Source organism: Topomyia yanbarensis, chromosome 3, assembly GCF_030247195.1.
Source record: "Topomyia yanbarensis strain Yona2022 chromosome 3, ASM3024719v1, whole genome shotgun sequence".
Classification (NCBI taxonomy): domain Eukaryota; kingdom Metazoa; phylum Arthropoda; class Insecta; order Diptera; family Culicidae; genus Topomyia; species Topomyia yanbarensis.
The window spans coordinates 18119651-18145000 of NC_080672.1; the positions used below are offsets into that span (position 1 = coordinate 18119651).

Below are 25350 nucleotides of genomic sequence, written 5' to 3' on the forward strand. Positions count from 1 at the left end.
CCCCAAAGAATCATGATTTGATTTTATATTTTCTAACATTACCTATAATTATTGCTTGCTGTTCAAACGTAACACCCCAACAGTTTAAAAGAAAAAATTGTTTTAGCTCCATACACTAGAAAAAGCTGCACATGAAAAGGTTGATAGCAAATAAGTAAATCACGAAAAGTCACCAAATATATTTAATTAGAAATGTAATGTAAATTTAAAAATATAACCAAATAAAATTATACACCTACCTGAAGTAGAATATCAGACAAAATACACTGTCACTGTCCAATATGCTGTGGTTGTTTGCAAACCGCCCACGCCGATGAAGCGCATCACATGACTGTATTTAGAATATGAACTTCTTTCGATAGATATTGCTTAGCAGCTCCGTTGATCAATCAAAAAATGCGTTTGAATTTTCCTGCGACTTTATTATTTCAAAATCAAACTTGACAAGAAAATTCAACCAATTTACAACTCGAGTACATTTTCCAACTCGCTGGTTCTATCGAAGGGAGTCAAAAGATCGAAACCTGATGGATTTTAGAACAGAATACTAATTTTACTGCTACACAATGTTGCTGTATTTGTGCTGAACCGTTCGTAAATCTGAATGAATATCCGCAACGCGAACATTATGAACAACAGGAAGGTTTCAACCAAAACAAAATACGTGACGTTTACGAAGCAGATTGTTTCAATCCATTACACTTGCTGACATTTGGAAGCCTTAAAACAAAATGTATACTTGTCTCTCATTTTTTTTACTTGTTTTATTCTTTAATGTTAATATAACATTTAAAATGCATCTCTGTTTACCCTAATTTCATTTCAGAACCATCCACGCGTCTTAAGTTTTTCGACCCAACAAGGGGAGGGCGTTGCCTTTTGCATGCATCTCTAGCTGGTTTTTGGTTATCCCGACAGCACAAAGTACTAAATAAAAACAGTCTCTTGCAAATTTAAATTTCTACTATTTATCACCTTTAACCTATCGGAGAGGGAAAAGGAAGGGCTAGATCGTGACTATTTTACAACAATGTCAGCGGATGGTGGTGATTCCGATTTTTGTTCTTTCTCTAGGTCTCTGAGAGTGTAGTGTTGTGTTTGTGTTCTGCTTGAATTGCGTTTTTGTTTCACATTTTTTTGAAGATGTTCCTATCAACGTATTTTAATATTTGCAATTGTCATACTACGTACATTCTTTCTACAGATTTACAGCTCGTCCTTGGCAGGTTTCTCCTCTTCCTCTTCGGTTTCCTCATTCACCTCCTGGAACAGAAAATTATCGGGAAATATAATAAGTGAGAAAACTGATGAACGTGCTTCAACCTACCCCAGTTTGTTTGCCCTCCAGGAAGTCAACGAATCCTTCCAGGGTGCGTTCTCCCCGGAATTCGACCTTCTGGTTATCACCCTTTCGGTACAGATAGATAGTTGGGAACGAGCTGATCTTAGTGTGCTCTAATTCGTTAGCGGTAGCATCCATTTTGGCAATAACAATCGTTTCCGAATCAGCGTACTTCTCACCGAGCTTGTCGTAGATAGGAACCAGTTGCTTGCAGTGTCCGCACCATGGAGCATAGAATTCAACTAGCACATCTTTATTGGTGTCCAGGACAACCTCATCGAATTTGGTGGAAACCAACACCTTGACCGGGGCCTTGTCCCAATCTTCTGGTAGTTCTTGCGACAACAAATGCTGTTTAACTTTTCCTTCAAAGAAGTTCTGAACGAATTCCTCAACCTTTTCAGGAGATAAGTCGTTGCTTTCTGGCTTGTACTTGGCCATATCCTCTTCCAGGTGAATGATGCGCATCGATGGAACTTCCTCCTTCTTCATTCCGAAGAATTCCAGAATGCGCTGATGATCTTCCTGATCAGCATCAATGGTAACGAATAGGATCTTTTCGCGATACTTCTTGGCTACTTCCTTGGCTGGTTCAATCAACTTTTCGAGATGGCCAGCTTCCTTCGACACGAAGAACAGCAGATGGTTTTTAATCTCTCCACCGAAGATCTTTTGTGCGGTTTCGTGACTGAAGTCGACGATCAGCGGCAGAGCCTGTGCAGCAATGAATTTTTTAAGGGCATCCTCAGTAATTTCTCCTTCGAACACAGCTTTTCCTTCATCGAACTTTTTGAACAAAATAACTGAGCCGCAAGTGGCTTCGTATTTAGCGTATACCTCATCACTAGAAGTAATGGCAAAAGCATAGTCATCAATGGCGTTGGCAGTAGTCAGGAATGCCTTGGCAGCATCTGATTCGCGATCTTTGAAGAATCCAACCACGGCAACATTCAGCTCCTCCAGGAATGCTTCAGCGTCCGCGACGGTTTCCAGCTCCTTCGCTGAAGGGCCAGTCTTCTTTTCCAACCACGAAATGATAGTGTCCTTCTCGCGTCCTCCGTTGTACTCAATGGGAGTTCCACTACGGAAGAACTTCAATGTCGGGTAACCACGGACTCCGTGCTTCTCGGCCAATTCCTGTTCTTCGGTGGCATCAACCTTACCCAATTTTATGTTGGATTTCTTTTCCGCCAGAGCCGTAGCTGCCTTGGCGTACTCAGGGGCTAGAGCTTTACAGTGCCCGCACCATGGTGCATCTGTTTCGAATTAAAGGAAGGAACATTAGTTTTCTATTTTTAAATCGGACTAAGTAATAGTCGGTACTAAAGCTTATGCATATGCAGTGAATGGTGAACGCGCTATGAAATCTATTTTCGTTGTTTGGATTTATTCAATGGAGCTCATCACCAGCAGCATCATCATCATCATGCTCCCATCATAATAATCAAAACAGACGTGGGATAGCAGTACAAACGTTGGATCGCCTTCTGTTTGACGCATAAAAGGCGTCGAAGCGGAATGCAAAATCGTCTCTCTCGAATTTCGCTTATGCAAAGTATTAAATTACACAGGACGGTGGTAACTTACTGCACCACTTGGTCGACAGGATATCACAAAGGAGTTGGCATGATTTGTTGTGACATGACGGCCGACATGAGTTTGCTGACGTGTTTTGACAGCGGTTTTTTGGTGCCCTTGGTTAAGATTCCTATTGAGAAAGTGAAATCTCTACCCTGCGCTACGCATCGTGAGAAAAGGATTTCCTCTAAATGTCAGAAACCGGAACTTAGCCACCTTGAACTTGAATAAACTTGTATGCAGGGAAGTGCAAGTTTTTTTGGTAGCGGGACGATTACTACACTAATGGGGTACTTCGGACATGCCAACGTGTTGAAGAAAATTTATTGGACGCCGATGCAAAATATCTGATGATCAACACAGTTTTACATATAGAATTGAAGTGAACATGCGCATATTTCGGCGCACGGCTTGGTGGCGCATGGCTGAAACGTCACGATGTGGATTTAAGAAAAGATTCGCAATACAAGCTGTGTACAAGTTTGCGTCTTTGTATGAGCGGTCCTTCGGTGTGATCGCATGTTTACGTGAGAATGTTGTGTGAACGTTTCTTGATTGCATAAGTGTTGCTATGATCACGTACGTATTCGGCCACGATTGCATTATCGCGTTTGCGAAGGACTCGGGCGTTTACATGTTAACGTGTTTCATGTCCAACTCTGAGGCACCAAATTTCATATCCCCAGATACTCCACCAATGATGCCCAGAAGCCTGCTGTATTATCGCGAAATATACGAGCATTTGTACGCGGTGTACACTAACGTGTGGATTTTTGGATGTTTGTGCGGCCGTTATCACAATGTACTTTTCAGAGTGATCCATTTGGAGATTGTCATACTGCCCAGGCTGCCTAGACCGAGGGTGGAGACTGCCTGATGTGGACGATTCACGATCCCGCGGGAACGAGCGTCTGTATGTTCGTGTTTGATGCGTTTTTTGAATTCGAGAACAAGCATGGAAAAAAATCGTTTGTTTGCGCGACGGTGCATCGCCGCGGACCACAAAGTAGTCTAGCTTCAATGCTCGCCAATGACAAGAAATAAAATTAAAATATGAACGGGGTAAAAAAAAGTCTACGCTGGGTCACTAGAATTGCGAACGGCGAATGAGTGACCAAGTCGTAGTTTCTAGCGAATAGTGAACACTCTTCGTTCGCGATTCTCTGTTCTTCGCTGCGTGAAACTCACGAACGATTCTTGTATATTTACATAACAGGCGACTTGAATTAAAATACGAAAGGGCTTCGAAAGCACAGGTGGTGCTTCTGACCGACTTTTAGAGTGAAGTTTTGGTCTAACTTTATTTCAAAACATTTTTAAACAATTTTCCAACAATCATTTCGATTCTAAGAATTCTTTCTTTTTTATCCCTTTATGGGCAATTAGGGGCGAGGGTGGTGGCTAGCGAGTTTCATGCATCCTTGACCTGATAGTCGAAGCTATGGGTGCCTTGAACCAGAGTTAAAAATAATCGAAGATCTTTTTGACGGCTGAAAATGAACCTGATGCGACTCGTAGTGAATAGAAAAAATATTCATTAAAATGTCCAAAAATGTATTCATTTCACTAATTATCTAGGAAACTGTTTTCAAATGCCGGTAAAGCATATGAAACAACAATCATCATCGTTTACATTGTGCCAGGGCCTGCGTCGCCGAGTTGTTTGTCGGTATTTTTGCACGAAAAATTTACAGAATGTTACTGAAATGATACATTATAATCAGTGTTTCAAAAATCACTCCAATCAGCATGCGTTGAAAAAACCATAGTTTGACAAATCATTAAAATCCATGATTTCGTCACTTATGGTTTTTTTTTGGCTCCTGAGGAGTGAAAACCGCCAAGGAGTGAAAACAGGTTACTAGATTATAATTGCAGCATACAGTTCAAAAGCTCAATTTAGATTTTCAATTTTCATTTTATCAAGCACAAAAGCAAAATAGATCCTTTTTTTAAAGCTGTAGAGCCTTGATTTCCACTGCGACCATTTAAAGGAATATTGTCGTAAAACAGATCCTTGATACAGTTCATGGCGAAAGCTTCTTTTCGATAGACCTCGAAGGTCAGCATTCAATGGTTAGTGTACCAGCCTAGGCTTAGGCCATTACAGTAATAAATAGTACACCTGTATTGTATTCTTCCACTATGCATTTGAACTTTCGGATTTCATCACTTCAGCAGAAACATTTTTACACCGGATTTGAGATATGTTTGCCCGTGATTATTGTTAGAAATATATATTTGCTAAAGAAAATTAATTGAAAACAAATGACTTGCTCCAATATATACGGGGTGTGCCATCTGGGAGTACTACGAAAGGCCGAAACACATAAGGCCGAAGCACAAAAGGCCGAAGCACAAAAGGCCGAATCACAAAAGGCCGAAATCACTAAAAGCCGAAAACCACAAAAGGCCGAATCACATAAGGCCGAATTACAAAAGGCCGAATTACAAAAGGCCGAATTACAAAAGGCCGAACTACAAAAGGCCGAAGCACAAGATCAAATCGCTAAGGTCATTGTAGTAACCCATGGCGTTATTGATGAGCTGGTGCATATCATACAATGAATTGATAGCTGAAAACTGCTTTAATTGATTTTTTATTTAATTAAATTAAATTAAATTCAAAAGAACAGCTCATGTTAAAAAGAAGGAAAAATACCCGAAAAGATAGTACAATAATGTACATGGCAGAATTTCTAAAAATCTGTTCAACATTGATTGACAATTTTTCGTTAAAATATGCACTATCTGCATTATATATTTTCTGATAAGGTCTTTTCGGGCATTTTGTAGTAGATTAGAACGATGCTGGGGGTCATTAGTCAAAGGGTTATCCGGAGGAAGGATATATAGCCGAATAGTCATTAGGTCGAGGCACAGTTTTCAACAATTTGAATAGAACCTTTGAATGAATTTGATTTGACTTTGAACCATTGAAAATAATGTTTAGCATATTTACGTCATCTTTCTCGCTGTAAATATGCAACGAATATCAAGGTGCTGGGTCGTTAGGCCGAATGCCGTTAGGCCGGCTGGTCTAAAAAGAATGACAAATATGTAGAGCAGTTGGAACTGAAAACTTTCAATGATGATATAGTAAATATCAGTTTGAGCGCAACTTTCCATACTACCTGTCATGTAGAATGTTAAACACGGCAAGTTGGTCGTTGTTCCACAGGCTACTGCTTGCATTAAGCCTAATATGGTTCCATAATCACCAACTCGTAACAGAACACAATGAAGTTATTCCACGAAGTTGCCAAAAAGCGGGGTCTCCAAAATATCGATGTACCTTTTCACAATGGTAAATATGTAGAGCGGTTGGAACTGGAAAGCTTCTAAGCTTGATTTTTTTCAATGGAATAATAATGTTTGGAATATTTACGACACTTTTCTCGTTGCATATTTGCCGCTTTACTGGAATAAACAACACGAAGCCTAATGTGGCTACGCCACATCGCTTCATGGTAAGTGCTGTCCGACATCGCTCCGCTCCGTCGGACTTAAACTAATTTAAGCCCCTATGTTTGAGTAATCCGGGCAAACGAGTGGATCACAGGTTTGCTTGCGAGAGGCCGCCGCTTCCGACGGCGGGTCGGCGGCCACCTCGTCCGGCGGATCCTCAGCGGCTTTGCGCCGCTTCGTATCCTTGGCCTCGGTTATGCGGCTAAGCCGCATCGCACTGGCTTCGCCGCATGCGCTAGAGCAGTGTAACAACAGAAAAAATCGTTGTGGCAACTTTCTTTTATTACCTAGGCTTTTTAAAAATGTGTTTTTTTCAACTACAGCTCTCAGGTCGCTAAAGATCGGTTGCCATAGTTACATAGTTTGTTAGTTTTTTCTAACAAAGTTTTATCACATTCAATTCAACTCCAGCTCTTACGTCGCTAAGGATCGGTTGCCATAGTTATCTAGTTTGTTAGTTTTTTCTAACAAAGATTTTTCACATTCAGTTCAACTCCAGCTCTTGTTCAATACACACGCTCTTTTTCAAGCATTTAAAAAATGAGTACTACAGATGACGAATTCGCCGGATTTTCCGATGAAGAAATTGTGCCAGATTTAAAAGTGGTTATTTCCCAAAAAGGAAAACAGATGCTAAGTGTCAATGGGTTTCTCTTCAACATGAACAAAAAGGTATTCCAACTTATAAAAATAAGATAATAAAAACTAAATTATTACAATATTATCTAATTAGGCAAACGATCGCTTCTACTGGGACTGCGCCACTAGACAGCATTCGAAAAACAGGGACCATGTATGCAAAAGCCGTGCAATTACACGACTGCAAGATGGAGCCCACGTTTTAGTTGGCCACAATGAACTCCACAATCACGATGTCAATCCTTTGGACGGAATGGAGAAAGAGTACAAGTCGGAGTTAAAACGGAAAGCTCTCGAGTCAAAAGAAGTCCCTTCGAAAGTAATCCGTGAAGTTTGCATCCAATACGATCCGATCGTACAAACCCGAGTGTCGAATAAAGCACAGAAAATAGCGATTCGAAGACACAGGGAAACAAGTGGAAGCAATTTGCGTGTGATTAATCAGAACGGCGAATTCATCGTTCCAGATGAACTAAAGAAAACGCTGAATGGAAAGCTTTTCTTGCAGAAATACGTTCGCAACGAGAACAGCCACATTATGATATTCACAACTATAGCAAATCTTCAGCGACTGGCTGACTCCCGGTATTGGCTCGTTGACGGCACATTCGCGACCGTTCCTCTGGAATTCACACAAATGTATTCCATCCACGGGTCGTTGTCTTATCAAGACTACGAAACAGTTGTTCCGCTGGTATTCATGCTACTGAATAATAAGACGCAAGAAACATATGCATGCGCATTTGAGGCACTGTTGGAAGTGTGCCAGGAAGCACAGATTGAGCTTCATCCAATCTTCATCCTCTCTGATTTTGAGAAAGCAGTTATTAATGTGATGAAGGACATTTTTCCGGATGCAAATTGTTATTTATGCTATTTCAATTTTTCACAAAACTTATTAAAACAGCTGAATTGTCGAGGGTTGAAAATGCTGTATTCCAGTGATATGGATGTTTATATGACTGTAAAACACTTACAAGTTAGTACAATTAATAATTAAATTAAATTACTAGTAATTTTCGATTACCGTTTTTAGGCGCTCTCCTTTCTCCCACATTCGAGGATTGCAAGAGCGTTCGAATGTATCGCGACCGACATACCGGCAAAACTAGCTGGCTTCTTGGAATATTTCAAAGTGACATATATTACAGGGCGAAACAACAACAAAAGGCCAATGTTTCATCCCGCTCTCTGGTCAAATCACAATGTAGTGATGGAACGTTTGCCACTAACGACCAATGCTCTCGAGGCGTGGCATCGACGATGGACTGAAATTGTTGGATGCAGTCATTTATCCATCACCAAGATTATATCGGAATTACGGTCGGAACAACACGAAATTGAAGGACGAATTCTACGAATTTTTCAGGGAAACGTTCCCCAAGGATCTCAAAATAGTTGGGATAAAATAAGAGATATATGTCTGAAATGTGAAAATATCACTGATGAAAATTTTGTAAAGAGTGTAGCACTTTTGTTGTCCTCGAAACAAAAAAGAGTTTAATATAATTATGTGTTAAATTATCGTGCATTTTTTCTGACCATCTCATTTATTTATTTCGTTTTTTTTCGAGATTATGGATTCGTTCTTGGAATATTAATGTTTACTGTTAAAGCTTACATCTTAGCAATCATATATGAATCAAAACATGAAGACCAGTATCATCAACAGATTAGATCATACGATTTCTGATGCCTGTTGGACTTGCGGTTTTATCTGATTCGGCCTTTTGTGATTAGGCCTTTTGTGATTCGGCCTTTTGTGATTCGGCCTTTTGTGATTCGGCCTTCTGTGATTCGGCCTTTTCGTGTTTCGGCCTTTTGTGGTAGGTTAGAACATCTTCGGCCTTTTGTGTTTCGGCTTTCTGGGATTCGGCCTTTTGTGATTCGGCCTTTTGTACCGCTCCCGTGCCATCTCGATGTATCCTATTTCAACATTGACCAACTCCGCCATTTTCCAGCCGATTTTGAGTCGATGAGATAAGTCGATTTACACCAAAAGAACGCGCTAAAATTGTTCACCCTTTCCGGCGGAGTAAATAAAATTGTTGAATTTGGGGGACACAGAATCCACACGTTATACATCAAACACCACTGCACGACCAGAAAGTGACTGTTTGGGCCGGAGTGTGCTCCAAAACAATCATTGGTCCTTATTTTTCAAAGAGGGAGAGACCATCGACAACGCACGCCACCGCTGGATTTTGGCGCACTTTGTCTGTCCACAAATGCAGAAAAAAGGTCTGAAAAACTTATATTTTCAACAAGATGCCCCTTGCCACACCGCAATCAAGTTCTTGCAGAGCAAATTCCCAGGAAGCGTTGTCTCAAACAATGGTGATTTGAAATGGCCTCCTCGTTCTCCGGATTTAACGGTGTCAGACTTTTTTCTGTAGGGTTACTTGAAAAGTAAAGTGTATTCTAGCAAACCTAAGTACATTGACGAACTCAAAGCTAATATACGAGCTGAAATTGCTGCGATTATGCCCGAAATGCCGTCCAATGTCATGCAAAATGGCCACAAAAGAGCTGCTTTTTGTGTATCAAATGGGGGTGGTGATTTAATCAACGTTGTTTTCTAAACCTGGTTTATAATAAATGGCATAAAATGTCCTAAAAAGACTTGTTTACTTGTGAAAACGGCTAAAAAATGGCGGAATTGTTCAATGTTGAAAAAGGATACATCCAACTGGCGCACCGTGTACCTTCTGCTGGGATAATTGAGAAATTAAACATAAAAATTTTTGAAGACCTGTTATCAAAGTTTGTAATTAAATTCGATCTATAAGAGGCGACAGAACAAGAATCACAAACCGGAGTGGACAGGAGGAGCCAAAACCAGGAGTGAAAACCTAAGAGTCAAAACCCACTTGGATTGCTTTGATTGTTATACTCACTCCCAGAAACGTGCATAACAATGATTGGTTTCCACCGCTCCTTTGGAAACAGGCTCCTTGAAGTGAAATGTGTGGTTTATTTGAAACACTGATTATAATACACAAAAGTTTTGATCAATTCGATTCACCCAAAGTTCTAAAAAATCGCAAAAAGTGATGCTTTTTCTTGCTGAATCTCTTACACCCCTCCACCTCTTAAGCTGTTGAACAATGTTTGCAAACACAGCCAAACACCAATCTGCCTTGCCAATGTGCACAGGCTGTTGGCTGCCTGTTAGTTTGGGCTGGTGCGGAGTATGAAAAAACACAAAACATAAACAAGGCCCATAAGCCCTCTCGGTAACCTCTATGCACCACTATCGAGACGTAATGCAATAACCATCCTAAAGCAGTTGTCTGCCAAGTGCTGTAAACGTACGGTACAGATGCGAAACGTGTTTGTTCAAAAATTATAAAGCGATCTCGTTCTGCGCACAGAGCTCTAACGAGCAATGAACATCACATAATGCACGCTGGTTCAATATTTCATTTGAACCGCTGCAAAAGAGAATGGAAAAAGCCGTCACCTACGACACTCGCGCTGCTGTTCCAACAGTCGCTCATGCTCCTGCTCCATCGAAAGCGTGTGGTGAGAGTACGAGATGTGTGCATGTTTGAGGATGCATCGGTGAAATCATGAAGGCGGAAAAAATTCTACTGGACACGCTAGATTGGTTTATCGGTCGTGGGCCTTAAAATATTTCGTGTAATACTGCAGTTAATTTAAACTCAAATAACCTTTCTAGATGAGAAAGGCAACAAGGGTTTCGGTCCGTCTGATTTGGGTTACCAATTTAGTGAACAGGTTGAACGTATCGACGCGTCGCCTCCTCATAACAAACCTACCCTACTAACACAAACTCCTATTTCTGAAACGTCCATTAAGGTAGTATGGGTTCTCTGAAATTTCGCTAGTAGATGTTGAACTAACATTCCTTCCCTTCCCCAGCGATTGTAAGGACGTGGCCAGGTGTACACTGTGATGTTTGTTCCGCAACAAGAAAAAGCGTTAATCCCAAAAGATTTATTTTTCTTGCGTCATTCTATAGTGTTCTATAGTCTTACGCACTAATGCTGAAAATAGCAAAATATAGTTTAAATCATGCTCAGGCACAGATACGGTAACAGATGACTCAGCTTATATTTTTTGATTGTAGAGGTTTTAACCTTAGGGTCATTCGCCTCTTTTTCGAGTTAGAGTAATCTCTTTCGGAAAAATCTTCAATCCTATGTGTGGTGTTGGGAATCGAAACCAGTTGAGCTGCTTACAAAGCAGTCGATTTATCAACTACGCTATACCCGTCCCCGTTAGCTTATAATCAATAAATTGATTCTAACAGAATAAATAAATAATATTGACGCCAAGTGTGGCTACGCCACATTGCTTCGAGCCGCGTGTTGGCTGACATCGCTGCCGCTTCTTCGGACTTAACCCAATTTATAGCCACTATGTTTGAGTAAACAGGGCCAACGAGTGGATCCCAGGTTTGCTTGCAAGGGTCCGCCCAAGTAACAATTGAGATTTTATGATAGTTGTATACTCTCGTGATATGCATAACAGTCCCACCTGCATAGGAAACCCATAGCAAATGGGACTGTTATGCGGATCACGGCAGTATAGCCACTGATTAAACTTAGATTGCACTTGTAGCGTGCTATAAAACTTCAATTGTTACTTGGGCGCCGACCCGTCGTCGGAAGCCTCGCACTGCTTATCCTCAGCGGATTTGCGATCCTTAGTCTCGTTTATACGGCAACGCCGCATTACACTAGCTACGCCTCGATCACTAGAACAGTGTAGAATTCGATGGTTTAGTAGGCGTAAACAAAGTTAATAATAATCGAAGCTCTTTTTTGACGGCTGAAAAAGAACCTGATGCGACTCGTGGTGAATAGGAAAAATATTCATTCAAAATTCATGTTATTCATTCAGTTGAATATCGTAAAACAATATTCGTTTCACTAAATATTTGCGTAAATGTTTTCAAATGTTGGTAAAGGATATAAAATAATAATTATCATTGCTTACATTGCGCCAGGGCCTACTTTGATGTGTTTGATTCGTTGCTGCATGTTAGCTTCGTGCAGTTTGTTCGTTTGACGTTTTCATTTGCGTCACTGAATATTGAAAACGAATGCTGATGAATATGATTAATTTTCATTCAATGAATTTGAATATTTTTAATTCTGGGTGTAAATACAAAAAATTATTTTTAAAATTTGGCGAAACCATTACCTAACGCGAAAATCATCCGAAATTGGCGCTTCCTCCAAATTATCATAAATTTGTGTATTTTCCCTACTCTTTTACGTAACGAATTAGGTTATTTATGAATGGTACCTAATAAGAAAGCTGTTAATTATTGTTTCGGTCAAAAAGTACCGTAAAAGGGTTAGTTGGATAGTATCTTTTACATTATATAATTCGAAAGAACATCTCATGATATAAAGAAGGAAAGAAACGCTATTTTGAAAAGCGACAAGATCCGGACGTATGGAGAAATTTCATAAGGCAGGAGTCTTCATAATCTGGAGAAGCGATACATGTATGCGACGGGAGCGAGCCGCATGACCATTTCCAAATAATTATGCCAAACCCCAATTTTAGGCACCCGTAGGTAGGACACGTAGAACGGAGAATTTTCTATTCGTGCTCAATGCCGTGTTATTACAGGGGGAGCCGCCGGCAGCTTTTGGACAACTCCCAAGTGAGCAATCCATACAAAAGCATACAGCCAGTCCACAGACAGAACGTGGAAAAAAACTATGATGGATTGGGAAGATTTGTTGGTTAAACTCTGATGTACTTTTCCTGCTAAATTCACTAGCTCGTAGCAGGTATGGGAAAAATACATTCGAAATTCATTCATCTGTATTCATCTTCTGATACATCTCATGCTACCAACCGTTGTGTTTGTCTCACGAAGTAAACGCCAGGAAGTATACACTGAGCTTGTTGCAAAGCTCATTAACGATAGCAGCTGTGCGGCACTCAATTGACTCCCGTTCGTTCTAAGTCGGAGAGCCTCTCATTCTCTCAATATTTTCTAAGAATGATGTTTGGACGTGAGTGAATCAGATTGGAATATTATTGTTTTGGTTTGCGAGCCACTCGATGAGTCTAATCTTGATTCAATCATTATATCCAATCATTGAATCGTTCAATCGGTTTTCTATCCTTTGTAGAGGTAATATATGGGTAGAAGTGCAAAGGTAAAATAGCTCAAGATGCAGGATTTTTAATTTTTACATACGCAAGCTTATCGTTTAACGGCTAGCGTGACCTACAAGTTACTGACTTTATTTCGTCTGTATCATGTTGAAGTACTTTTTACTATTTCAGTAGGGGAATCGGGGGCAAGTCCGACACCCTAAGTGCAATCATTTTTCTAAAATACCACGATTCTCCAAAAATTGTATATTCTGTGCATAATGCTTGTTTAGATGGTTCTTAACAAGATATATTTTTTTCAGTGTTTCAAAAAATTGGATTCATTAAAAATTATTGGTTGCCAAAGGGAGAAAAATAACATTTTAAAAACGCTGCGGGTAAGACCGACACCCCGAAGTGGCAAGAGCGACACCCTTGTTAGCTTTCTTTTTGTCCAATTTTTCATTAAAAATGTGTTGTGTATGTGTGATAAAGTGTAATTATGTGTATATGAGTATGTGTGATGCAAATGCATGCTTTCTGGAATATCGCGTAGCAAGAGGAAAAGCATACGAATGTGTGGTGTGAATAAATAATGTTCAACACTTGGTTTTCTCCATTAATCTTTTCTAGCTTTATTACCGCTTGTGAAGCCATTCTAAGAAGTAAGATCCGTTCTGCAAGAAGAATATATCCCCTGTTACTAAGATTCATTCACTTAGAAGTAACATACCCTTTTGTAGTGAGCTATCCGGTTCGTGTTATGATTTTTCGGAACTCTGTTGATCAACAATCCGGCAGAATAGATTAGAATGTGCGGCAAAATACTGGTAATTCTCAAAGCTTTTGTGCTGTTAAAACCTTGAAATGTTTCAACTAAAAATAACATCCAAGTGCGCATCAACTTTGCTTTCGCATATTTTGTTTATTTTGTGACGTTGGATGAATCTATATGGCATATATGTGTCTCGAAATACTCAAAATAAGCGTACTAATGATATCCTGTTATTATTGTATGATTTAAAATTTGATATCTGGGAAAAGTTATGGGGTGTCGGGCTTACCCACGGTATCGGACGTGCCCCCAATTCCCCTATTCATTAAGCTGTCTATCTTTTGTGCAGTTAAAATATTATCGTTACAGTTGAAAACTGGAAAATCCTATCAGCGACAATTTTTTTCTCTTTTGTTCAATGCTAATTCACGACGTCGGGAGTAGTGTGTTCTATTGCTAAAAACAAAAGAAAATACGATTGTGTCTGGTTGGATTTTCCAGTTTTCAACTACAACCACAATATTAAACAATGGCTTTGGATATCATGACGTACATGACATTCAAGGTTATAAAGTTCAAAAATAGTGTACGAGGTGTTATAACGACCAAAGGGTAAATTTGAAAAAAAATGCATCAAAACATCTAAAATGATCCCAACGGAACATACCTGTAAATACTATTAAATCCTAGTCAAACCAGCCACAATCAGTTTTAAATGAAGCAATGAGCCGCGATCGGTTGTTTTATTTGATTCGAAATTCTGACAGAAACCTCAAGCCAGCTTAAATTCTGAATGTGCTTTACTGGAATGAAACCAGCTTCTTCGGTAACTACCGATCGAGGTAACCCCATATAGTTTAAAAACTCTTTAATCGCGTATAAACACGCTTAATTGCTAAATTGGACAATATCTATTGACAAACTGAGTTTTATTAGATTCTGAGATGATTATGACTTTCATTGCTTTAGTTTTCGACAAATTTACTAAAAAAATCAGGTTGGACAAGGAAAAGTTTGTTTCAAATACTAATGCCCAACTAATGACTACTAAATGCCCAACTGATGACTAAATTTGCGAAAATAACTCCTACAACTTTTTTTTTGTAGGATTTATCATTTTTAGACAATAGCCATTTGAAAAAAATTGGTTAAAAAAGTTTGACCCTCTCAAAAGCTTGTCTAGATCATTTTTGGAAAAAAAGTATGCAAAGTGGCTTTTTGTGACAAATTTCTCATGTACAGAAAGTTTCATTAAAATCTGAGAGGGTGCTGCCAACATTTGTTCGAGTTGGTGCGAAATTCGTCATATTATAAATGGATATGTCATAAAAGATGGATGAACTGACCTGACCATTAAAACGTTTCTGTTGGAAAAGCCTTTGCACTCCGTAACACAATTAAAACTACTTTTAGAAAAATACTAAAACAAGGTGGTCTAATTCTTAAGGCTAAATATCATCAATATCAAGTATATCATGTAGAGTTTTTTTTCTCGGCTTGCTTTTTTCATTGTAGGACTTATCGACTCTCCAAAACAAGGTTATTGGATGCGTGGTACGCAGTTTTTGAACACACCCTTTTATTTTTACGAGCACTACATTCATTTGCTTTCACACATAAATAACGAGCATAATCAATAACAATAAATCAAGGAGTTACCATGATTTTGCGAAAAAAAATTTGACATAAAGTAGCCCCCTTGTGGGGGTGACTTTACGCCAATTTTAGCTCTTTAGATTTCACGTTCAATCTTGATTTTCCAAAAGTTCTTTTCAATGACTTTGGAGGTACTTGTGCCATATGTAATACATCGAACAGTTTCAAATTTAAAGTTGCGTGATCGTAGTTCTTGAGTGTAATGTACAAAACGTTCTATTTTTGGCGTAAAGTAATCACCGATGACGGTATTTCAAAACCCACTCGTCAAACTCGTTCCAAAAACAAAGATAATTACAAAAATATTGATATCCGTCATTATCCCGACGAACTAGTTATGAAAAAAAAAGTTCAACAGACGTATTTTTGGAGTCAATACGTTTTTATGTACAACGTATCCAACACTTAAATTTATTTAGCGCAGCTCTGTCTACAAATCAATATAATCTTAACAATAGCAAAACAAACTTTAATTTCGTTTTTACTCTTAATTTACTATAATAAACAGCTGTGCTATTGCTACTACGAAGGGTGAGGAAATTAAGCTCCGTAGCGGTATAATGAATTTGTTTATATAAACATCGCGTTAGCCTTTTAAAAGAATTAATTTTAAATTTAACAATTTCTATCGCTTTCCGAATGCGACGATACTATCTCAAATCATTCCCAAAAGCGACGTCCAGTCCTTGCCTATGAAGCAATGATTATTATAGACGTCATATGTCACAGACACAGTATTCAAACTGTGCTATATTTTCATGTAATTTCCCGGCTTATAATCACCAAAAGGCTTCCGAGCCGAACAAGAAGTTTTAAGAAAAATCTAATTCCTACAGCTCTGCGTAAACGATATATACAGCGCCTCATACTTATTATTGGAATTACATACAAGGAACCCTCTCAATGAGTCAACAAATGCATTCGATGAGTGAGCGAATTTTGATTCATCCAGAATTGAAGTCCTGCCTGTTTGCTGACGTTCGGTTCGTTTCAAGTATTTTTTTAACCACTCACTTACATAGTGCGTTCGCTGACCGTTCGGAGTGCACAAACATGGTGGTTGAGAGAGGATTCATCGCATTCTCTCATGGTTCGTTGCTCCATGCTCACTATGACGATTGTGTGCGGCTGAACCAAGGATGAATGGCTATCAGATGCAATCAAACGAATGAGTGAATTTTCCCATGCCTGGCTCGTAGGAGAATGCACCCTTTTTGGAGACATTTTTGTCGGTAAATCTTGTGGTCTAAATTTAGCATTGGAAGACTCGAGTGCATTCAACAACTTCCATGTTTCGATGGTAAATCGTCAGGTTTTGCGAACTTGCGATGTCGCAAGTTGTATTGGTGTCGAATGTTTGCCAAATTTTTGACCGCAATCTCCCGGATTTTGTCCAACTGCTGGTGTCATATTTCTAGATCACCCTCGCCGGAAATCCCGCTGAAGTCATCGGCAAATGTCATTTCACACCCGTGTATTTTGAAATGAGTACTAAACCTAGTGGAGGAATGACCGCTTGTATTTAGAATGCGCTTCACGTCGGTAATATGGTCATCTCAGTTGCGCTGCTCGTTTCGAGCATATGCTCGAATTGCGGTGTTTATCGAGCGATTTGTTTGCTCCACTGCGTTAGCCTGCGAATAATAGCGGGAACTCAACCAATGTTTGGCGTTGGTTTCTTTTAGAAATTGACTGAACTCCTTCGATGTAAGGTATTGTCGCTCAGCGAAATCCTTGATCCCACATGAAGCAAATTTTCGTGGGCGTGTTTTATTAAATCTTGACGGAACTCGAGTGGTGGGACGAGTTTCCTACTGAACTGCGAGTCGCATGGAACTACTTTCGAGTTTACATATGGTCTGTGTTAAGCCGAAGAGGACCAAGCGCCATTTTGAGGTGCGTGCTCGAAAATCGCTATAGCACAATGTAACACTAGAAACTCCACTATCTATCATCTTTTGTAAATTCAAAAAGCAGACAAAAACAAATAAGTGTTCTTTGATTTTCTGTGTGAATGGTGTTATCGAAAAAAAAATTGGTTAAAAAATGCAAGAAAAAAATTCTGGCTTAATGCAGGCCATATATGAAAAGTTGATGAGTCTCCACTTTAAAGTCGGTACAATCGTTTGGATAACTTTGGACTTCGTGGAACAGTACTAGGTGGACAAGGATGAAATGGCTGCTACGGCCCGGGATAGCGCATCCGGCACGACATCGTCCTTGCCTTGCCTGTGCTCAATAGACATGTCGTAGAGTTGCAATTGTAAACTCCAACGACTCAGACGCGAACTGGGTTTCGAGCTAGTCTTCAGTATCCATGTAATCGCTGACCAAACAATGACCAATCGAAAATGATAGCGTTCCAAGTAAGCTCGAAAGTGTTCAATCGCCACTATCACCGCAAGACATTGCTTCTCAGTCGCCTGATAGTTTCGTTTGGGGAGTGGTCAGTTTGTGTGAAAAGTAGGCTTTTAATAATTTCTCACTCTCGGGATACTCTTGCACACGAACAGCAGCAACTGCCACGTGGCATTAAAACTAGTTTTCGTTTCGAGCAGATCGCTCAAGGGAGCAGTTTCCTCACTGAACCAGTGAATGGAGCGGCGATAATAACCGCACATACCGAGGAAACGAAGTTTCGTTACGCCAACCAGTTTCACGTAGTCGAGAAGTTCATCCTGTTTCAACAAATAAAGAAGAAACTTTAGATACCGGGACTTCAAAGTGGGTTTATGGTCAAATTGGCTCTTGCTATACAATCGGCTACCACTTTAAGCAGCTATATGTTATGCTCGAACGTTTCGCTTGTAACGATGATGCCATCTAGGTAAACGTAAAACGTAAGGTTCTCATTTACCTCGCTCTAGAACCTGATCCGTCCATAGCGCCCGAGACCAAATGGCAGGAGAGCCAATTGGAACATACCACTGCCGGGAACACTGAAAGCAATTTTTGGGTATGATCACTTTCCAAAATTATGCCAAATGTCCGTTATACCAAATTATCGTTTGCCAAAAAGCTCGCTCGAAAAATGATATACAGTGAAGACCCGTTTTTATCATCCCCTCGGTGTACTTTACACTGACAAAATCGGGACATATACAGTATAAGTATAAATTTCCCTTAAGGGGATCTTACACCGTAAAATTTAAAAAAAAAAGATATTTTCCTTTTTGGCATATTTTGTATCTTTAACATACGAAAGATATGCTCAAGAAAAAAAAAAACTCGAATTTGGGTTGGTTCGTCTACTAGAGGTTTATAGAATCGAGTCAAAAAGCCGACAAAAATCTGATCATCACTGTATGAGAACCTCAAAAAAAAAGACGCGCTGCCTAGAGATAATAGATAATTTCTGGAGTCAAATTTTGTAGAAGCAATTGATTATTTTGCTACGGGTTTTGCTTCTTACGTGTCAATATAGAGGATATACTGCCGTTATACGCATAATTGTCACACATTTGCAGGGAATACCGTAGATCATGGGACAAATAGGCGTATAACGGCAGTATAGTGTACATTACATCTGGAACTTCGATATATCTGGATTATTAGCCATAAGTAGACATGAGGTATTAAGTAAATCTAGAAGAAATTATCTAATTTCGCGTCCCAGGATTGTCCCAGTTTAATTTGCGCAAAACAATATGTATATCGGTTTAATATTTCTCCTGATAATGTTGGCTTTTTCAGGTCAAATTAAATTCCCTGATCCTCCAGGTTTTTTAAAAAAATCTATGCCCTACTTAAAACAAATGTCCCTTGCTTAGAACCACAATGACTGTTCAAGTACGTTAAGAGATAATAACACCCACTTAAAGTCGGATCATATTTTGCAAATTTATTAGTTAATTTATCCAGTTTATTAAATCAACACATCACCCTCTCCAACGGTAATAGAAACAAGTGCTCGAATTTTTCACTCGTATCCGGCTTTCTAAAAGTAGCACCATTAAGGGGTACTTCTGGTGTAAAGTGCTCAAACCGAAGGTTATTTTGGTTTACGGTTTTAAAGGCAAGGTTACAGTAGATCTTTTTTGTAATGTTAGGATTTATTTATACATTCATCGTGCACAAAAATTTTTTGTAAGTTTTGTAAAGCTTAGACTTGTAGTTAGTCGATGAACAACAAAAAATAGAAAAAAAAATCGAGTTTCGGAAAATGGCTTCATGAAAACCGAGAAATCTCATATTCCACTGTAAAATTCATTACCTTTTCTTCAAAAGAATAGGGAGAAATTTTCATTCTGTTTTTTCTGTGGTTTGACAGGCTATACATATTGTGCATTCTCATAAAAAAATCAATTCAATTCGATGATTAGTTTTTGTGTTATTGTGTTCGACAATTTGAAAAAAAAAAACACGGTTTAGAAAAAAATGCTAATAAAGGGTGTCCCACTTCAAATTGCATCACGAAAAAATTGCTGTAGAAAATGACCCAGAAGTCTGCGTGTGTTATAGCAAATAAGCGCGAGGAATGCATAGCTGTTTAAAAACAAAAGAAGTTCAGCGTGGCCACCGAGATTGCGGGAGATTAATCTAGGTTCAATATTAAAAATTAAACTGATAAAAACGAAGTCGATTTTTTTGCCCACTGCACCAGACGCCCCCTTAAGCTCATCACCAAAGTCCAGGGAATAGGAATTTCCTCATCGTCAACTTAATAATAGACTATTTTTTATTGTTGATCGATGTTTAAAAATATAACCACTGTTTAGAAAAAAACTGTATGCATGTATTTACCCAAGGTATGCTGCCACTCTCCGCAGAACAGCCTGATTTCTTGTGATATTTCTGTGTAAGTTATGAAAATACATGGAAAGCAAGATGCAAAGCTATTATTTTGTTTGGAAGCAGTGTAGACTAATTTTCGTTCATTTCGAACACGTAAGAGATATAGAGTGACAAGTGGCAATCAAAAATCTCATCGACAAAAGTTGCACTATCATTAGTAGTTTTCCTGCTTCCAATCCGTCATTATACATCGAGTACAACATGGTTTCCTACTCGGTCAACTAACATTATTTTACTAAATATGGCGAGTCTTCGTTCACCCTATCGGAGTAACGATGTATTTGTAAGTAATATTTTCCTCGTATACAATTGAAACGAGTTCTACTTGTCGATACGCACAAGAATAACGAGAAAAGACCACGAGAGAAACTCGAAAGGGGAAAAGATAACTGTATATCTACTTCTTGGTTAGCCCGCTTTGTGAGATTTTTTCGAAGAAGCTTGTTGCAGACTGTCTAAGCTATTACGCCTATACTTTTAATTAGCAAACTTATAAGTTAGAAACCGTATGTGAAGTGCAGAGCTTGTTTCGCACATGAATTATTTGAAAAAAGTCTTGTTCTCGACATCAAAAAGTTTCAAATTTCCCCCACAGATTTGATACGGACTAACAGCAATAGCAGGGCTGCCCAAAACATAACGACACACTGCACACCGCATTGGGGTGAGTGACCGAAAATGTAAATTTTATGCCTCCGTCAATAAGCATCGGTTCGCTGAGTCCGAATCGAGCCACGTGCTGCCTTTCAGCAATTTATAATGTACTTTTTAGGATGGCAATCGAAAGAGAAAAAATAATACAGAAAGTCATCGATTGCGTCTGGTAGTGCAATCGGAAGAGAAAGGTCGGCAAGCACAACAAAAAAAAAAAAGCCGGCCGCAATGTTAGTTTGTAATGAAGCCGAAAATCCGGTTTCGTAAATGAAATTGGTACCCAACTGAAACAGCATTGATTGACGGACGTTGATAGCATAGCCGGGAGGGAATGACGGGTGAACCAGGAACCCGGCAAGTCTAGTTTTGGTGATCTCAGTTTGGGTCTGTAGCCGTGGAAACGTAGAACACGTAAACGATTTTTTGTGCTTTCGGCATATTCGAAAGATTCGCGTTATCAAATTTCTTGTAGTTTCATAATCGTGATACGTGGAACATGACTGTTTACTTGTGATAAGAGCATTTTTCGGTTTGATAAAGTAGTTTAATATAACCTGTGAAGTAATACTGCGATACCGAGGGAGAGCAAGGTAAAGACAAAATTTTTGCGACGTTGCTATCAAGGTAATGTTTGATCAGCAAGTGGTGGAAAGAAAATAACAGCCACGTTGCGTGCACATTGAAATGCATGCATTAAGGTTATGACGTGGTACTATAAAATGCAGCACAGTTTGCTCTGTTTTTAGGACATAGCGTAAGGGCCTACGATTAATAGATAGTACTGGTGAAAAGTGGTTTGGTTCCAGCACTTACGTCATTTGTTTCTGAAATTTCGACGCGAAAAAATCAGTTTACTACAGAAGGCAAAATAGAAAGTAAGTAAATATAGGAACAACTCTCTCTGTTTACTAAAGAGTAGTTCCAATTTCTACGGGTATCATCATATTGTTAGTCATCACGTAAACGCAACATAAACAGTTTGTATTTTTCAATATAGTATTGCCTATAAACTTATAATTTATCTTGCTTGCAATAAAGAAGCACGTAAATCCGTAAGTAAGACGTTTAAATATCAACTTGTTTGACTGACAAACCAAATTAAGACATAAAATTGTATGAAACCTTGACACTGCATGTGTCGAAAAATTTTCCGTTTTATAAGAAAATTTGTTTTGGAGGGGCGGTTCAGAAGGTAAGATACTTTTCTAATAAGCCACTCGTCGTGTGTTCGAACCCCATCCAGAATCGAATCTTTAGTAGTCAGTGCATAGCGTTAATCCTGCAATTGTCTTGTACATTAAGAATCGACTGCGACACAATTTGAGTTCCTGAGCAAACCCCTAGTCAGGAGTGATGTTCCGCAAGATTTTTTTGGACTTAGCGTCAATCCGACGTTAGTTTAGTTCTGTCACTAAGTTAGATTTTGCGCTCTTTATGCGCAAAGATGGTTTCAAATAAGTTTCTCCTTAATGGAGGAATATAATTTTAGCTTGATTTCATTAGATTTCATCAGCCTAAAATGAGCTTTTCAAATTGTCTCCGTTTTTTTTTTGGAGCAAGCGTCAATTCGGCGCTAGCTTAGTGCAGTCACTAATGGGATTTTCGATTGATTGACACCGGTGTAGTGGATTGCACTGGTTTTGCACTTTCTAGTAGAAGTGTCAATGGAACATACCCAGTTTTCTGCACTTCTGCTAGAAAGTGCAAAAACGGTGCAGTTTCAGTGCACTCCACTACACCGGTGTCAATCAATCGAAAACCCCATTAGTGTCGGATTCTGATGAGACGAAGTCGAAAAGCAAATTCTATAACTAATTTAATTTTCAGTCATTTTTGAGAAAATATCTCAACATTTTAGTGTATTTCGTCATTATGTTGTAACACAACTTTGATTTGGAAAAAAATCGTTATTATCCTGTTTTTATTCCTATTTATCAACGTTATTGAGTTTTGGAAGAATCAATCTTATCCACATTTCAACAACTCTATTGGTCAGTATTTGTTCTCTTGTTTTATTAACCAATCTGGCGATAGTTTTGCGAACCGGTTTATTTTCTTACTCATTGCTCATCGATTTCGCCATAATCGTCGCAAAAAAAACGATGATGACATTCTTTTTCTCTCGGCTGAACTGCCAATATCAATCAACCATACATATGTCATGTACGAGTACAAACAATCATCAAATCACGGTTCGACACACCGAAGCTGGCCAAGCCTACACTGAGGAGCGCATAACAGTGCGTAATGCTACGTTCTCACCAATACAAACTAACATAATGAATGCATAATAAAACATACCGGGAAACTTCACTTTTTTGCTTTGCTTTCCTATTGTTCTAGCTGAGTAGAGCATAGAACGAAGCATTAATCCGAGTAAACACTTGTCTGAGGCGCCAGATGCTTGCACTGACTTCCATCGATTCATGAAAAAAGCCTACTGCATTGGTGAATGTGCGAAAACTACCGCGTATCTTGAATGTGTTGCTAAGCCGTCAACGTGTATAGAAATGGAAATAAGAAAATTCCACGTATACAAAGAGCTAAAAAAAAAGTCTGGACTCATTTTGGTTGAGACGAAACATTAATCAGCGGCATCAGCCGGGTGGAAAGGAGCGGCACAAAGAAATCTTGTTCAGATGTGTTGGCGTTTCCTTACGGTAATGCTACTTGTCCCGATGCAATAATTACAATCATTGTCGTTAAATTCGTAACAAGTGGAACACTTTCAGACCCCTAAACCGACCATAGATTCCATACTAGACGTAGTTTTCTTTTCCAAGATGGAGAATGGTTTTTGTTAAGCAGTAGCTACAAATCGATAATACTCACAGAACTCTACCAGAACAAACTCGTTCTCTTCGATCACCGTCTGGAAGTTCTCCTTCGTCAGCACCAGCACTTCATCCTCAGTTTTGATTTCCACCTCGGATGCCACCAGAACACATCCGGCGATAAACAAGGCCAAACCCAGCGACGTAGCTACACGCATATTGTATTATTTCCTTAGCCTACTGCTACTGCTCTGCAAGTGGAGTACCGGATGAAAATAAAGGTGGATTAAACCAACAAAAATCACTTCACAACAGCAGGAAATTTTCCACGGCACCCTAAAACATTCACCAATGAAATTCCTGCAGTATAGGAATACTGCAAAATGTGCACTGGAAAAATAAGTATCAAAAATCACCCAACAATCCCACACACAACTACTTACATTCACGACCAGCCGATTACTGAACGAGACTTCGACTCGCGAACGCCGTTTTCGATGTTTAATGACTGCCACGAAACGGGAAAACCTGGACGTGGCAAGTTTACGTTCGTGTGATGCTACGATTGGCCGAATATTGGTATAGTAACGGAGCTCCGACGCGACATCTTTGGTTAAAGGTTCTGACAGTTCTGAATGGCTTTCTCTGTAGGAGTAAGCGCTAACAGCCAAATGCAATATCATGCTTTCTTTTTCTGTCGAAGGTATTTTTGAACGTCACATATGTCAAACGATGAGCTTTCCGCTATACGAGATTTACACGAATTGCCGCAACAGGTCAAATATGTGAAAATTTATTGGTACCCAGTTTTAGGTAAATTGTGTTGGTACACACAGAAAAAATAGTGTCTTAGCCGAAATAATTTACCATTTCACTCAGTAAACGAAATCGCGACTATCGGCGGACTAAAATAGATGTTGGCATGCGCCAGGCTATTGAAAAATCGTTCTAGGCTAACCACCGTAACTTGCCGTTCACCGGAAAGATAGGGAAGACATATCTTGGATCTTCATCCGATGTTTTTTAATATGCAAAAACCCAATAATGGTGTCAAAAATCATTTGAACAACATAATATTGCGAATCTTTTCTTAAATCTACATTGTGACTTTTCAGCCATGCACCACTGAACCGTGCGTTAAATTACGCTCCCATCTAATTTGCATTAGTGCGAGTGAGAAAACGTTTTGTTTTTGTTGCGGTCGCGCTCCAATGTTTCCCATATAGGAAAAACTCGAGAAAAATCCTAGATTATCTCGGGATAAACAATACATACAATACATAATTTACGGAATTTGCATTTTCACTTTGTCTCAGCAGAATCCGATATTAGCTTAGTACCAGGACTTAGTTAAAAAGATGTTCTGTTCGTACCTGATGAGAATCGGTGAACTGAAATCGAAACTTGGTTAGGCATAGTAAGACCAGAGACAAATTGAGACGGCGGACTCATGAGTTTTCCGTGGCTCAAGAGGTACCAATTCATGTATTGAATGTATCTATGTATTGAACGTATGGACATCGAAGGTGCTTTGCTTTTCTTTGCTACGTGTTTTTATTTTTCCTTCTGGACTATTTATAATT

At 39.2% G+C, this 25350-nt stretch overlaps 1 protein-coding gene across 2 annotated transcripts; it reads right to left on the minus strand.

Moving 5' to 3' along the window:
* Positions 1-401: 401 nt before the first annotated feature.
* On the minus strand, positions 402-24361 carry LOC131688571 (protein disulfide-isomerase). 2 transcript variants are annotated; one of them, XM_058972910.1, is made up of 4 exons: positions 24211-24361; positions 23826-24018; positions 1328-2598; positions 402-1263 (listed from the first exon to the last, which is right to left on the minus strand). In XM_058972910.1, the coding sequence occupies exons 2-4, from the start codon at positions 23983-23985 to the stop codon at positions 1207-1209; spliced, it is 1488 nt and encodes a 495-aa protein (XP_058828893.1). In that variant the 5' UTR covers positions 23986-24018; positions 24211-24361; the 3' UTR covers positions 402-1206. The 2 variants fall into 2 exon arrangements, with proteins under 2 accessions (XP_058828893.1, XP_058828894.1); XM_058972911.1 differs by lacking the exon at positions 24211-24361 and having other exon boundaries at positions 23826-24143.
* Between the last annotated feature and the right edge of the window lie 989 nt (positions 24362-25350).

What these genes read in the sequence shown, in the direction of transcription:
- LOC131688571 (XM_058972910.1), bottom strand. Translation starts at nt 23,985, where the DNA reads ATGCGTGTAGCTACGTCGCTGGGTTTGGCCTTGTTTATCGCCGGATGT. An exon ending in GTTTGTTCTGGTAGAGTTCT is followed by an intron (nt 2,599 to 23,825) that starts GTGAGTATTATC and finishes AATTCGAAACAG; the next exon opens with ATGCACCATGGTGCGGGCAC. An exon ending in TGGAGGGCAAACAAACTGGG is followed by an intron (nt 1,264 to 1,327) that starts GTAGGTTGAAGC and finishes TTTCTGTTCCAG; the next exon opens with GAGGTGAATGAGGAAACCGA.